Below are 12,509 nucleotides of genomic sequence, written 5' to 3' on the forward strand. Positions count from 1 at the left end.
AGCCATGGGTTTTCTGCCTGATAAAATATAACTCTGTAATGGGCCGCAATGAAACATTAATGTGCATTAATTCCAGTAATGGGTACAGTCGGTGCTCACTGCGTGCTATACAACTAACGACAAGTCACGTACAGTATACTTTCATCCATGTATGCAGAGAAAGCCACAAATTATTGATGTCTTTCTGGAAATAGACCAGCAAAGAATTGGACTCGTGAATGATATGCTGTGTGACATGACCCCAGATACATTGTGAATGACCTGATTCTGCATGTTGCACTCTATATTTTGGAGCTTTTTGATTGGCTCAAATTGTGTGTCACGCATGCCTCCACTTTCAGACAAAAGTGCAGGCTGAATGTGTGGGATCTGAGATGTGTGTAGCTGCAAATATAGCAATCAATCACAGATTAGATGCCATGGTTACAACTCTACACCATCACCATTCTCCAGTCACATTGTTGTCACGGTAACGGCATCTCAAGTACGTGCATGTGACTTAAGTGAGAATGCGTTACAGGGGCTCAACAATGTAGACACAGGCCCTATTGATCTGCTCCACCAGGCCTTGAGTGACACAGAAACATGCCTGGATTATAGTGCACATTGTTTCACATTCACACTCCACTCAGTAGGCCTACATTGTATTTCAGTCATGATGATTAGTTACTGTATTTCCTCTTGGACATGTTGACCTAACAATACAACAGGCCTGCAATTAAAAGGGTTTATTAAACTTTTTGGAACGTTTATGAAAAACAAAAAAGACGATAACTTTTTTTAGTATCTGATTTCATTAAAACAGCTCTAACCTGTTAATGTTTAAGAACACAAATTAAGAACATTTACCTACTGTATGTGTCTTTTTAAAATAATTACTGAATTATTTACTGTCTTTTTTAAATAATTCCTCAAGCTGTTTAATAACACATACACATTTATTAATAATGATAAGCTTAAGGGAAACAATATTTTCATTTCCAAATAAAGTGACAACTATGTTACTTCCGGCAGACATCTTTGATTAGCAGGACTCATTACTGTGTTGCCACTTTGATATTAATAACCATCATGGTAATGTTTTTTGCCTCAGTTGGGGAGTCTTTAAAAACGGGCAAAGTTATCAAACGTCGTTTTAAACGTCTGTGTTTTTAGTTTACATTTGTCTTTATGGGAACAATATTGTTGTTCAGCTAACATCAGCTTCTCAGTGCTAAATGTTAATTTGCTATTAAACTAGCTGCTAGCTAAGTGTTAGCCGACTCGACAGAATTATTTTAGCTAATCAACGATGATAGGGCATAAACTGGGGTCAGTAATATTTTAACTGTACTATGTATGTTATGTTATATTTTAACTGTACTATGTATTATTTTATTGACCTGTACTTAAATCATGTTTTATAATTGTTTGTATGATTGAGATTATGCAATGTTTTTAGTGTTTGTTGATTGTTATGTAGCCGGACTGCAGATGGAAATGAGCTATTAGCTCAAATCTGGCATAATTCATCTCTTCTCTTTTCTGTGATTAATGTATTTGTATGCATGGTCCTTGTTGAAATAAATACATAATAATAGTTAATAAGTAAGATATAACTTGTTTTGCTCTGTGTTTTAATATTCAGGAGCATGAGGAAGACCCACAGCTGGATAACAGCGACACCTCCGACAGACCGTGGGAACATATCATCTAACGGTGTTGCAGCAGGCAGTCAGAGGAGCTGCTGCTGCTACTGATGGAGGAGGAGGAGGAGGAGGCTTCACTTCTCATGGCCGTAAAGACCTGTTTGTGTCTGCTGCACCACCAGCATCAACCGAGGCTGTAAAGGCGCTTTGTGCATCGCTAATCCGCTCTGATGTCACGGTGCAGAAGGAGGGGCTCTCCGCTTTAATCCGAGCAAGTTGTCTGGAGAGAGAAGCAGAGCCAAACCGAGCCGAGCCTAAACGAGCAGGCACGGGATATACAGCAGGGGCGATGTGTGCTGCAGGACCCGGGCCTCTCCTCCTCTGACATGCAGGTAAATCGGTAGATGTCATGTCCGACAACCTCTGAAGGGAAGCCGGGTTAAGTGTGTGGTTGAAAGGCGGAGTGATGGTTCAGGTTTTTCTCGTTGATGGCGGATCAGACACCTGCAGAGATTTAATCTGGCCCGTCAAGAGGGAAAGAAAACAGGTGACAGTGTGCTGCACTTGTTTTTTCACATAGATGTCAGGCGGTATAGGCTAGTAAGAGATTGTGTACGTGATTACCAGGATATACGTGCTTCATATGCAGAATAACGCCACGATCATGTATGAATTGTACCCTGTAAATGCATTTCAAATGGCCACTATCTGATAATGAGCACCGATCCCAAAAGGAAGGCTTTTTTTTACCCTTTTTAACATAATAATATCGTTCAAGGCCGTGGGAGGGGATTTAAGAAGCCAGTAAGCCTTCAAAATAAAAGCACTTGCCAATTGGCACTAGTTCATGGATTAATCTTGTTTCTCTGGAGCATTGGCAACGTCGACTTGTAAACACAATGTAAGGTATGCGACTGTTGAGATGTTGGTGTGTGTGTGTGTGTGTGTGTGTGTGTGTGTGTGTGTGTGTGTGTGTGTGTGTGTGTGTGTGTGTGTGTGTGTGTGTGTGTGTGTGTGTGTGTGTGTGTGCGCGTGTACGTGTGTGTGTGGATGAATCATGCTGTCAAGAATAGAAAAATAATGAGAATCCTACACAGTGAGAATAATTTGATGATAATCGATTAATCATCATGACAATTGTTTTTATTCTCTTATATAATTTACCATGCAAGAAGGCAGAAAATGATGTTTTCAAAAACTCAAATATTTGAATTATCCTGTTAATAACGTTTGGGTTTGGACTGATAAGACGAAGAGATATAAAGACATTACTTTGGTGACATTTTACACATTTTAAGACATAACAAACCAAACGATTAATTAAGAAAATAGCAGAGTAATGGATAATGCCAATCATTGTTGGCCCTAGTTTGGTTAATTTAATATCATTCAAATAGCTAAATGCTGATCACAAACTGCCATAGCATTTGGTGATTTCCTCAAAATGCTTGTTTTGTTTGAGCTAAACGTTATGTCACCATTCTTGCTTGAAATACATAAGCAATTATCAAAGCTGTTATTTACATTTGTATTTATTGATTTATTGATTTATCATCCAATCAAATAACTGTTCCAAGATTTTTCAAGCAGGCTTCAGGATAAAAGTTGAGGTCAATATAGTACTGACGCCTCGGTGAAGGGCAAATGTACACTTGTTACAATATAATAGTGCGATATAAGGCTGGATACCATATTTTCAAATGCATTATGACGATTGTAACTATCATGAATGTACCTTTTTAATTTTGCCTTGTCATCGGGAAGATCTTAATATCACTTGTCCTGGTTATATGTTAAACACAGGGTTGTATTCTACTCGTGTTTACAGGGACTGCAGGGGCATCATTTAGTTTACATTTCAGGTACAGTTGGTTTGTTATTGACATGGTCGTTGATAAAAAAGAAAAATGACGAACAGATTCACATTTATTATTTATCAGCAATAATGAGCTTATTTGATTGTTGACTGTTAGACAAGTTAATAACTCCTCTACTTCAGAAACAAAATGAAAATGTCTGTAAAAGCAACAATAATTTACATTCTCTAGAGCTCTGGGAAATTGTTATGGTGTTTCCTCACGGTTTCTGAAACTGAAGTAGACCAACTGCTTCCAGATGATTTCCTAACTATAAAAATGTGCTAATCAGGAAAACACATTCAAAAATATTGTGATGACTGCTCGAATTGTCTTAATAAAGCCCCAAACTGTTAACAAGTAAAAGGCTACTAGGCTAGTAATTAGATGCAATCAGTCCTTGCTAGTACGCCAACATGCGCGTGTTGTCGGTCAGTATAAGATCAGCAAATTAATGGACTAGAAAAACTCTCAGCCCGCAGCTTTCACTTCAGCCTGACAGATGGAAGTGCAGCTCTACAAGCCTAAGTTTCACTGCCACGTTGCCAGGGCCATCTGTGAGCCCCCCCCCCTCTGAGTCACCCAACCATTGCCATCCAGTCTCCGGGCATTAGAGGGACATTAGCCACCCTGAGAGTCCGCCCTCATCCCCGCTGCGTCCCTCCATGGTCCCTCCCCAGCAGTTTGTGGTCCGTGCTCAGATTACAGGACCCACATTAACCTTTGACCTCTGTGGTTTCTCTCTCTGTGTGTGTGCACTCAAGTCCTGCATTTCTGAAAATACATCAGAATCAGAACCAGAATCAGAAACGGGTTTATTACCAGGTAGGTTGACACGTACGAGGAATTTGACTTGGTGTCGTGGTGCTGTAAAAAAAAAAAACACAGATAGCGAACTATTTTAAGAAAACTATAATAACATTACAAAAAAAAGAAGAAAAAATGTAGTAAAATTGAAAATAAAATAAAGCAGTATTTACATTGAAATAGAATGCAATAAAATATAAAATATGTGCAGTAAGCAAACCAGATATTGTCCACATTGTGTGCATTAATGCAATATATCTGCACATATAATCTGACTATCACCTAGTAACCTTGTGACAGAATGCAATATGAAATGTGTTGATTAGACAGGAGCTGCAGTAATTTACAACAAGTTTATCATTAGTTCACGGTTACAAGACATCCATTCCCGTGAAAACAAGGATACAAATTCAAAAGGATACATTATTCACGTTTTTACCACTTTTTTTTAATTTCCTTACGAATAAAAACTAAAAGTATCACAATTTTAACTTAAAGTTATCAAAGCATCGGTTTTGTTCTCCCAGAGAGCACTTCACTTCCAGAAAATATCCCCACAGATAGCCAGTTGTAATTCATGGTGTTTTATCAGTGATCTAACGACTCAGTCGCCGTTGTGTAACCTTATTCGGCGAAAGATCATAACTCAATTGACTAAACAGACATCTATTATAATAAAAAAATATATTTAAAGGGGACCTATCATGCAAAATGCACTTTTGTACGTCTTTTATACATGAATATGTGTCCCCGGTGTTCCAGGGAACTCACCAAGTGTCAGAAAACACAACCCTCTCTATTTTCCTCCATACCCAAATCTCTAAAAAAGGGGCTGCAACGGATCTGATACAGACTGATCCAGATTTGAACACTGTCCTGACGTCAGGACGGTGGCGCTACGGCTATTGGGCCAACTCCACCAATCAGGAGGAGACAGCCACCCATTGCCGTTCTAAAGCGCTGGAGATGCTGTAGTACATATGCCAGGCCTGTAGATGGTGCTGTTCTCACAGAATCTGCCCTTGCTAAAACAGATCTAAAAAATGTCAAATTGAGCAAAATGAGGCATGGCTAAAATGCATGATCTGTTTGGTATTTTGAAAAAAAAAAAGTATAAATATGCCTTATATAGGTATGGTGCTACACTATATTATTATAATATAGCATGATAGGTCCACTTTAAGTCACATCTTTAAGCAAAGAAAATAGGAGGCCAGATAATTCTAATAATCTCAGTGAAAAACAACAATAATGGTTTGAAACCCAGTCAAGATTGTTAAATGAGTCTACAGTATTTTAAATATTCATCACCCATGAACTAAAGAGTTGAGTTAAGAAACCTTAAGGAGAACATTTTTGATGTCTCATGTATACTCCCACACATTTATGGATTCTTGTGATCATTAAGGTCGGATAAATAAATGATGAAAGCATCTTCAGTGAAACGTATCCTGCAGCAATAATGAGAAATGCTTTTAAGCTTTTATGTACAAACAAGCGGCAGTCTTTTTTCTTTCTCCAAGTCAGACTGTACAGTTTCCATTGGTGACCTTTTCTGGAACGAGCTTATTATTCCTGAAGCATCGAGCGGGATTGCGTTCGGTTGTCCTTTCTCAGCCCGTTGACCTTACTCAGGGTCAGGCCTGTAGTAACTGATGTGTACCCTGATAGCCTAGTCATATTCAATGAATATCAAAACTGGGCTTCTCACTCTCAGAGGGCCTTTTATTATTCAGATCACTGCCCTATCTATCTCTCTCTGTCAGGTCCTATCTGATACCTAACCAAAGAGATGTCCCTCCTTGTCCTTCTGCCCTGCCTCATCCTCCTCTCTTTCCCCTCCTATGCCATCTGCCAGCTGCTGTTGAACGTGGTACAGATTAAAGTGCACTTCACACACATGGATCCCAGAGGATTTAGGGTTTTACTATTAGCAATATAGAGACAGGGAGTCCTATGTCTGATACCCGACATCACTGTAATATATCCTCTTTGTGTGTATGTAATCTTAGATAGAGATATGTCTGGGTTGGGGGCTTCATTAGCCATCGTAGCATGTAAACTTTCTATACTTATGGGTACAAAAGTGTTTTTCTTCCTTAAAATAAAACCTTTGTCCAGATGAAAACGCAAAACTGCGGTGTTGGTGGCGGGGTCTTTGACGTGGGAGTAGCCTGATCTCAGTAGCAGACTTCTGGTGCCTCTGTATCTCAATATAGTGCACGAGTAATTCTACATTTATGTGTTGACATGTAAAAAATTCTGTAAGCAAGGGTAGAAACAGCAATATTATTGAACTGTCTGCCATCTGCACTAAATGTCTCCCCCTTAGTGACGTGAACAACAGTGAAAACGAAGTTCTAGGATATTTTTACATTGGAAAGGGTTTTCCGTGTCATTTGGATTTGAACATAATGTCAAAAGTCATAGAAATGCATAGTGTTTCTGTTTTAAACGTAAACCTTTCCTTGACCTCTTATGTGCATGATAAGACTTGTTCTCTTATATCCTTTCTCCGTCTCTACCAGGCTGAGCTATAAGTGGAGTTTCCCTGGAGACAAGAAGAGCATGTTCTGATCAGATCCCAGCCATGAGCCACAAGTATCAGGGAGATGCGTCCGGGGAGGCAGGCGAGGAGCAGAAGGGGCCCCCGAGGAGCCGGCAGCCCAACGGGACGTCCCCCGGGGAAGCTCCCGTCCGTCGGTCCTGGAGGCCATGTCAGATCAACCAGGACGGGGAACCGAATCCCCATCACCACCACCATCATCATCATCATCAGCCTCCTCACCACCAACACCAACCCTCAGCTCGTGGGGCCCCTAGGCATCGCAGGCAGCCCCCGTCAGGGCAGAGCCAGGCTCACAGTCCCGGTCTGGTCCCGTCGTTGGTTTCCACCAGTCCAAACGGGGAGGATAATCGAGACTTTGAACCTCGTCCCGTCCAGCAAGCCCGCCCTGCTGTGACACGTTACCGCCGCCATGGAGACCCTAATCCAAGACTCAGGGGTCAAAGACAGAAGCAGCCAATCAGAGACATGCAGGACTCTCCACCTGGTGTGGAGGAGAGACAGAGTCCAGCAGAGGTGCAGGTAGAGCAATGCTCATTAGAAGATCCTGTATCCATCAACCAATTGCAGGACAGGGGTGCTCCTCACCAGACTCCCATTGCTGTTGTCCCCCCCACCCAACTGTCACCTGCTCCTGCAACACATGACATGCAACCTCGCCTCCCAGACACTCCTCCTGCTGAGGCAGAAGAAGACCTCCAGGAGCCTACAGTGGAGTGTGAAGAGAAACCAGAGGAAATTCAGGCACAGGACGAAGAGCAAGAACAGGCGGAGGATGACGGAGACATCTCCTCGACCCCAAGTCACTCCCACTGCAGCCATGAGGACACACAGGCGGTCGATGAGGGAGTAGAGGAACGCTCAGAGGAGGTTGAGGAGGATCAGGTAGAAGAGATGGACGATGTACCGGAGGACATCGCAGCTCAGGGAAGTGAAATCACCGATCTCTGCTCCGACACGGAGAGCGTGGCCTCGCTCAGTTTGGACGGACCTCTCCACAGCCCCCCGCCCCTCCAGTCCCCAACTCCTCCTTCCTCCCCGGATGTTCCCCCTTTCCCCCAGATAGACCACTTCAGCGAGGACGCCAGCATGAGCCCCGTGCCCGACAACGACCTGCTGCCCGAAGACGAAGACGACGATTGCTCCGATTCGGGCTCGCCGCCGCAATTCAGCTCTTATCCTAAAACCTATGCAGACTTTTATACGGAGTCCCACCAAAAAACGTACCAAGAGCCGGTCTACGAGTCGTACCCGGAGACCAAGTCCTTTCCTAACTCTTTCCCAGAGCCCCTCAAGACCTCCTACCCCGAGTTGCACAGAGAACCTCGCAGGCAATCTGGTTGGAGGACAGAGTCTAAAGAGGCCCAGCAGGAGACCCCCTTTAACAGCCATAGACAGGAGAATGTACAAAAAGGGGCTCCATCCTCCCCCACCAAGAGCTCCCATTATGCCCAAAGGCAGGGCAGAGCTTCCCATCACCCCCCTCTGGACCGCTCGGTCGGGTGCCGCCTGCACCACTACGACGGGCAGTCCGACGTTGAGGGGGAGGGCGCCGATCAAAGTCCTCTGCCCAAAAGTCGCAGGCAGACCCCCAGACAAGCAGAATCCCAGGCCAAGAGCCCCTCGTCTGGGCAGAGCAGCTCGGGGGAGACCCAGGAGGAGAGGAATGCGGTGGGGGTGGGTCTCCAAGGGGAAGAAGGTACGAGGGGATCGGGAGACGCCATTACCCTGGCCATTAAAGACATCAAGGAGGCGATTGAGGAGGTGAAGACGAAGGTGCTGCGCTCCCCCTACACACCTGACCGCCCCGTGGAGCCCATCTGGGTGATGAGGCAGGAGGTCAGCCCCACAGAGGAGGGGTACCCACTGCAGACTGCAGCTGGACATGTGAGTGTGACTTCACTTAAGGCTTACTCTTTTTGGTTTGATAGAATACATCTCCCAAAGGAGCAATATGGTCTGAGGCTGTTACCATTTCTGGTGTTCGACTTGATTGTTGAAAATACATTTGTTTGATTTTAGGGAATATGCTCATTTGCCTTCTTCCTAGTAGTGAAATGGGAATTGATCAATTGTTATGTCTCTGCGTTATGAAAGGACGTTTTTAGTGTAGCTTGGCGTGAAGACTTCTCTCTAAAGTGTAAACATAGGCTTACAAACAACTCTTATTTTTTTTCTTCTTGTTTGTTTAACACTTTTTTTTGGAGTTAAACTAATATCAAGATGTTTTTCTTGATATGTCTTAGTAGGGCCGCTCAATTAATCGTATTTTAATCGCAATTACGATTTTGGCTTGCAACGATTACGAAAACAACGTAATCGAAATAAAACGATTATTTATTTTTTATTATTGTTATTATTTTTCTTTTTTATTATTTTTTGTATTGCTTTTTCAGTTGAATTATACTTACAGTTCAGGGTAATCAACTGTTAAAAACATACTGTTCAATTTTTTTTGGATGTTTTCAAAGTAAATGGATAATCGTTTTTAATAATCGTGATATCAATTATTGACCCAAATAATCGAGATTATGATTTTTGCCATACTCGAGCAGCCCTATGTCTTAGTGCCATTTCGTTTTCTCTTTCGAAGTGTTGTACTATACCTTTAAGGCTGCATACGAGTGGCATTGCCAGAGGAGTTTTGTCCTGCAGTGATGCAGTAATTCAATTAGAGTGAAATGCTTCTGGGAAGTTTTACAACATGACTTACATCCCTGCTCTCATTTCATCGTGTGTTGGATTAATGCCCACATTCTGAATAATGTACAGTCAGAATAAGGTGTCTGCTGAGCTGCTGTAAATGCATGAAGTGATTTCTATTATCTTTTTGTTTCCCTCTCTCAGTCTTCCCCTCACTCCCCCGCTCAGTCGTTGTCTGAGTCTCCGTCCCGCTTTGTTCCAGTTCGGGAACCGGTCAGTCCACCGAGGGCCGAGTCCTCCAGAGCTCCTCCTCCTCCTCAACAGTACCACCAACCGCCCCCCCCAACAACACAACCACCACCAAGCCCACCTCTCACAGCAGAGGGACACCGCCAGGCCGCCGCAGACACACACTCAGCCTCAACCATACCAACACGCGGCGCCCAATCAGCTTCACCATCGGCAACATCAGCACCAACAACAGACTCCAAATCAACCGCAGCTTCCAGCTCAGCGGCCGCGACCTCAAGTTCAGCCACAGTCGCCTTTACAGCAGATGACGGTCCAGGAGGTGAACAAACAAACTTAAATCCATAAAAACTTAAGAGAAAATCGTCTTATTACATTACATGTCACTTGTTAGACGCTTTTATCCAAAGCGACTTACATACTCAGTACTGTGGGCAATCCCCACAGGAGCAATTTGCGGTGAAGTGTCTTGCCCAGGGACACAACGACATGCTGACTGCAGTGGGGTTTGAACCTGTGACCCCCTGATCCGAACACCAAGGCTCAACCCACTGCACCACACGACTCCCATGACTCTTATAACTCAAGAGCTTGCTTTTGCTTCATGTTTTCCTCAATTTCTTAAGTAATTGAGTAACAGTTGTGGGCAAATTCATTGTTTGTTGCAATCAGGAACCTCTGATAACTCAATTAGTATACTTTTATTTAAATCAGAAATTATTTGTATTTGTCCCCGAGCAAGGATATTTGCATTTTTACAGCAAAGGAGACAGTGCAGTTAAAAGGCTAAATAGAATAAATAGACTAACATGTAAAATAAAGAGGCAAGAATAAGTACGCTTTACACCACTGTATATATTACCTAGTGTTATTTCACAACATTGCTGAGAATGTGCAGAAGGTAATCCAATACAGGCGTGCAAACACTGGTAGACCACTACGTAACGCACTGAATCCATGGCAACATGGATGATAAATCCTTTAAAGTGTTTATCTGCCAGCATCCAAATGGCTGACAGCAGTAGAAGTCTTGCAGAATATAAATGAGTTAGGAGAGACCTGCAGTATGTGAGTGGAAATAAAAGCATCATAATGTCGTGTTTCCTTTTTCTGCCTCCAGCTGCGCAAATCTCTTCCTTCATTTCCAACGTTTGTGGATGGTGAGTGGATAATTAACTATTGTAGATGTTTAGTGTAGTTTTGCAAGTTCATTGTCATATTTTCACTCTTTTATATTCATGAAGTGTGTTTAGTTTTGCTTGTATGTTTATGCATGTGCCTCATGAGTGTTTTTGTCTCATGCAGTCCCGGGGCCATGTGACCCAGACGACCTTATTGACGGCATCATCTTCGCAGCGACCTACCTGGGCTGCACCCACCTGCTGTCGGAGAGGACGCCCACGAAGAGCGCCCGCATGCAGCAGGCACAGGAGGCCATGAGCAGAGTGCGGGTGAGAGACAACGACACCTTATTATATTTATTATATATTATATATATATATTTCATCCTGCAGGAACAACAGGGGCTCTGTGGGTAGCTGTGTCCAAAATCACTCCATTGTCCAACCAGATTTCATAGCAGCTATTTGTCCTTAAACCCAAACACAAAACATCTAACTCAAAATCAAAATGCCACAGATGATCGAGATAAGATAAGATGGAACTTTAATAATCTCCGTGGGGAAATGCAGTAGTTTAATAGCAACAGGGTGAGATTGAAAAACAGATTCACACAGATTAATAAAAATCAAAGATAAAAATGTAAAATTATATAATAACTATAAAATAAGAAATGAATTAAAATGAACATACATACATATTTGATCATGCAGTGTTTCCCACATAATTTGATTCTATTTGTGGGGGCACCGCAACACCACCCCCCCCCGGCAAGAAAAGCCAAAGGCCGCCTAAACCTATTCGGGTGGCCCGCGCATCCACCCCCCCTCAAATAAGAAAATACATGCGAGTTCATGGCTACTGTAGACAACGCTCTGTGTTGCGTTGTTAATGAGTGAGACACACCGGAGTTGAGGATCTGTGGGGTTTATTCTCCCAAAAATATAATTTACAATTTACAATTTAGGCATTTAGCAGACGCCTTATTCCAAAGCGACTTACAATGACCAATTACAGGGACATTCTCCCTGGAGTAACTGAGGGCTAAGTGCCTTACTCAAGGGCACACTAGTAGTGGTGTTCCAGGCGGGATTTGAACTTGCAACCTTCCGATCATCAGCCCACCTCACTATCCATTAGACCACCAAAATAAAAATGTCAAAAATTAAAAGAAATTAAAAAAGAATATTATAATTCTTTTATTTTTTTTATGAGATCCATTTGTGGCGGACGATATTTATTTGTGTCGGCCCGCCACAAATAAATCAATGTATGGGAAACACTGGGTCATGTGTGCATATTATTTACATGTGTGTGTGAAAACTGTGTGTATTTTAGGTAGTGAATCATATGCAGGATAACATCCATTATCCAGACGAGAATTTCCTTTATATATATTTGTTTCTCTAGTGATTCACTTTGCATCATCACTGGCAGGTGAAGTGTCACTTGACTAATGTTTTCCTTCTATAGATTGCATTTAATTTTCTGATTGTTAGCAGAGAGTACAAAACATGCCATGAACTTTAACTATTTTTTTGCTGTTGAAGGAATATTTGAGGGCAGTAGTGTATAAAATTCACAGTGACAATTAAATGAAAGGTGGAGAAAACATTCTAAATATAGCGTACACTTAACTGA

General features: G+C 42.4%; 1 protein-coding gene across 1 annotated transcript; it reads left to right on the forward strand.

Annotated features, from left to right (window-relative positions):
• Positions 1-1,748: 1,748 nt before the first annotated feature.
• On the forward strand, positions 1,749-11,200 carry LOC117478847 (amyloid-beta A4 precursor protein-binding family A member 1-like; the record flags this gene model as incomplete). Its single annotated transcript, XM_034125759.1, is given in 6 exon segments — positions 1,749-2,020; positions 6,820-8,744; positions 9,705-9,842; positions 9,844-10,071; positions 10,870-10,909; positions 11,055-11,200. Coding segments are annotated over 5 exon segments (2,415 nt in total), but the record flags the coding sequence as incomplete, so codon positions are not given.
• Between the last annotated feature and the right edge of the window lie 1,309 nt (positions 11,201-12,509).

Source organism: Trematomus bernacchii, unplaced genomic scaffold (assembly GCF_902827165.1).
Source record: "Trematomus bernacchii unplaced genomic scaffold, fTreBer1.1, whole genome shotgun sequence".
NCBI lineage: Eukaryota > Metazoa > Chordata > Actinopteri > Perciformes > Nototheniidae > Trematomus > Trematomus bernacchii.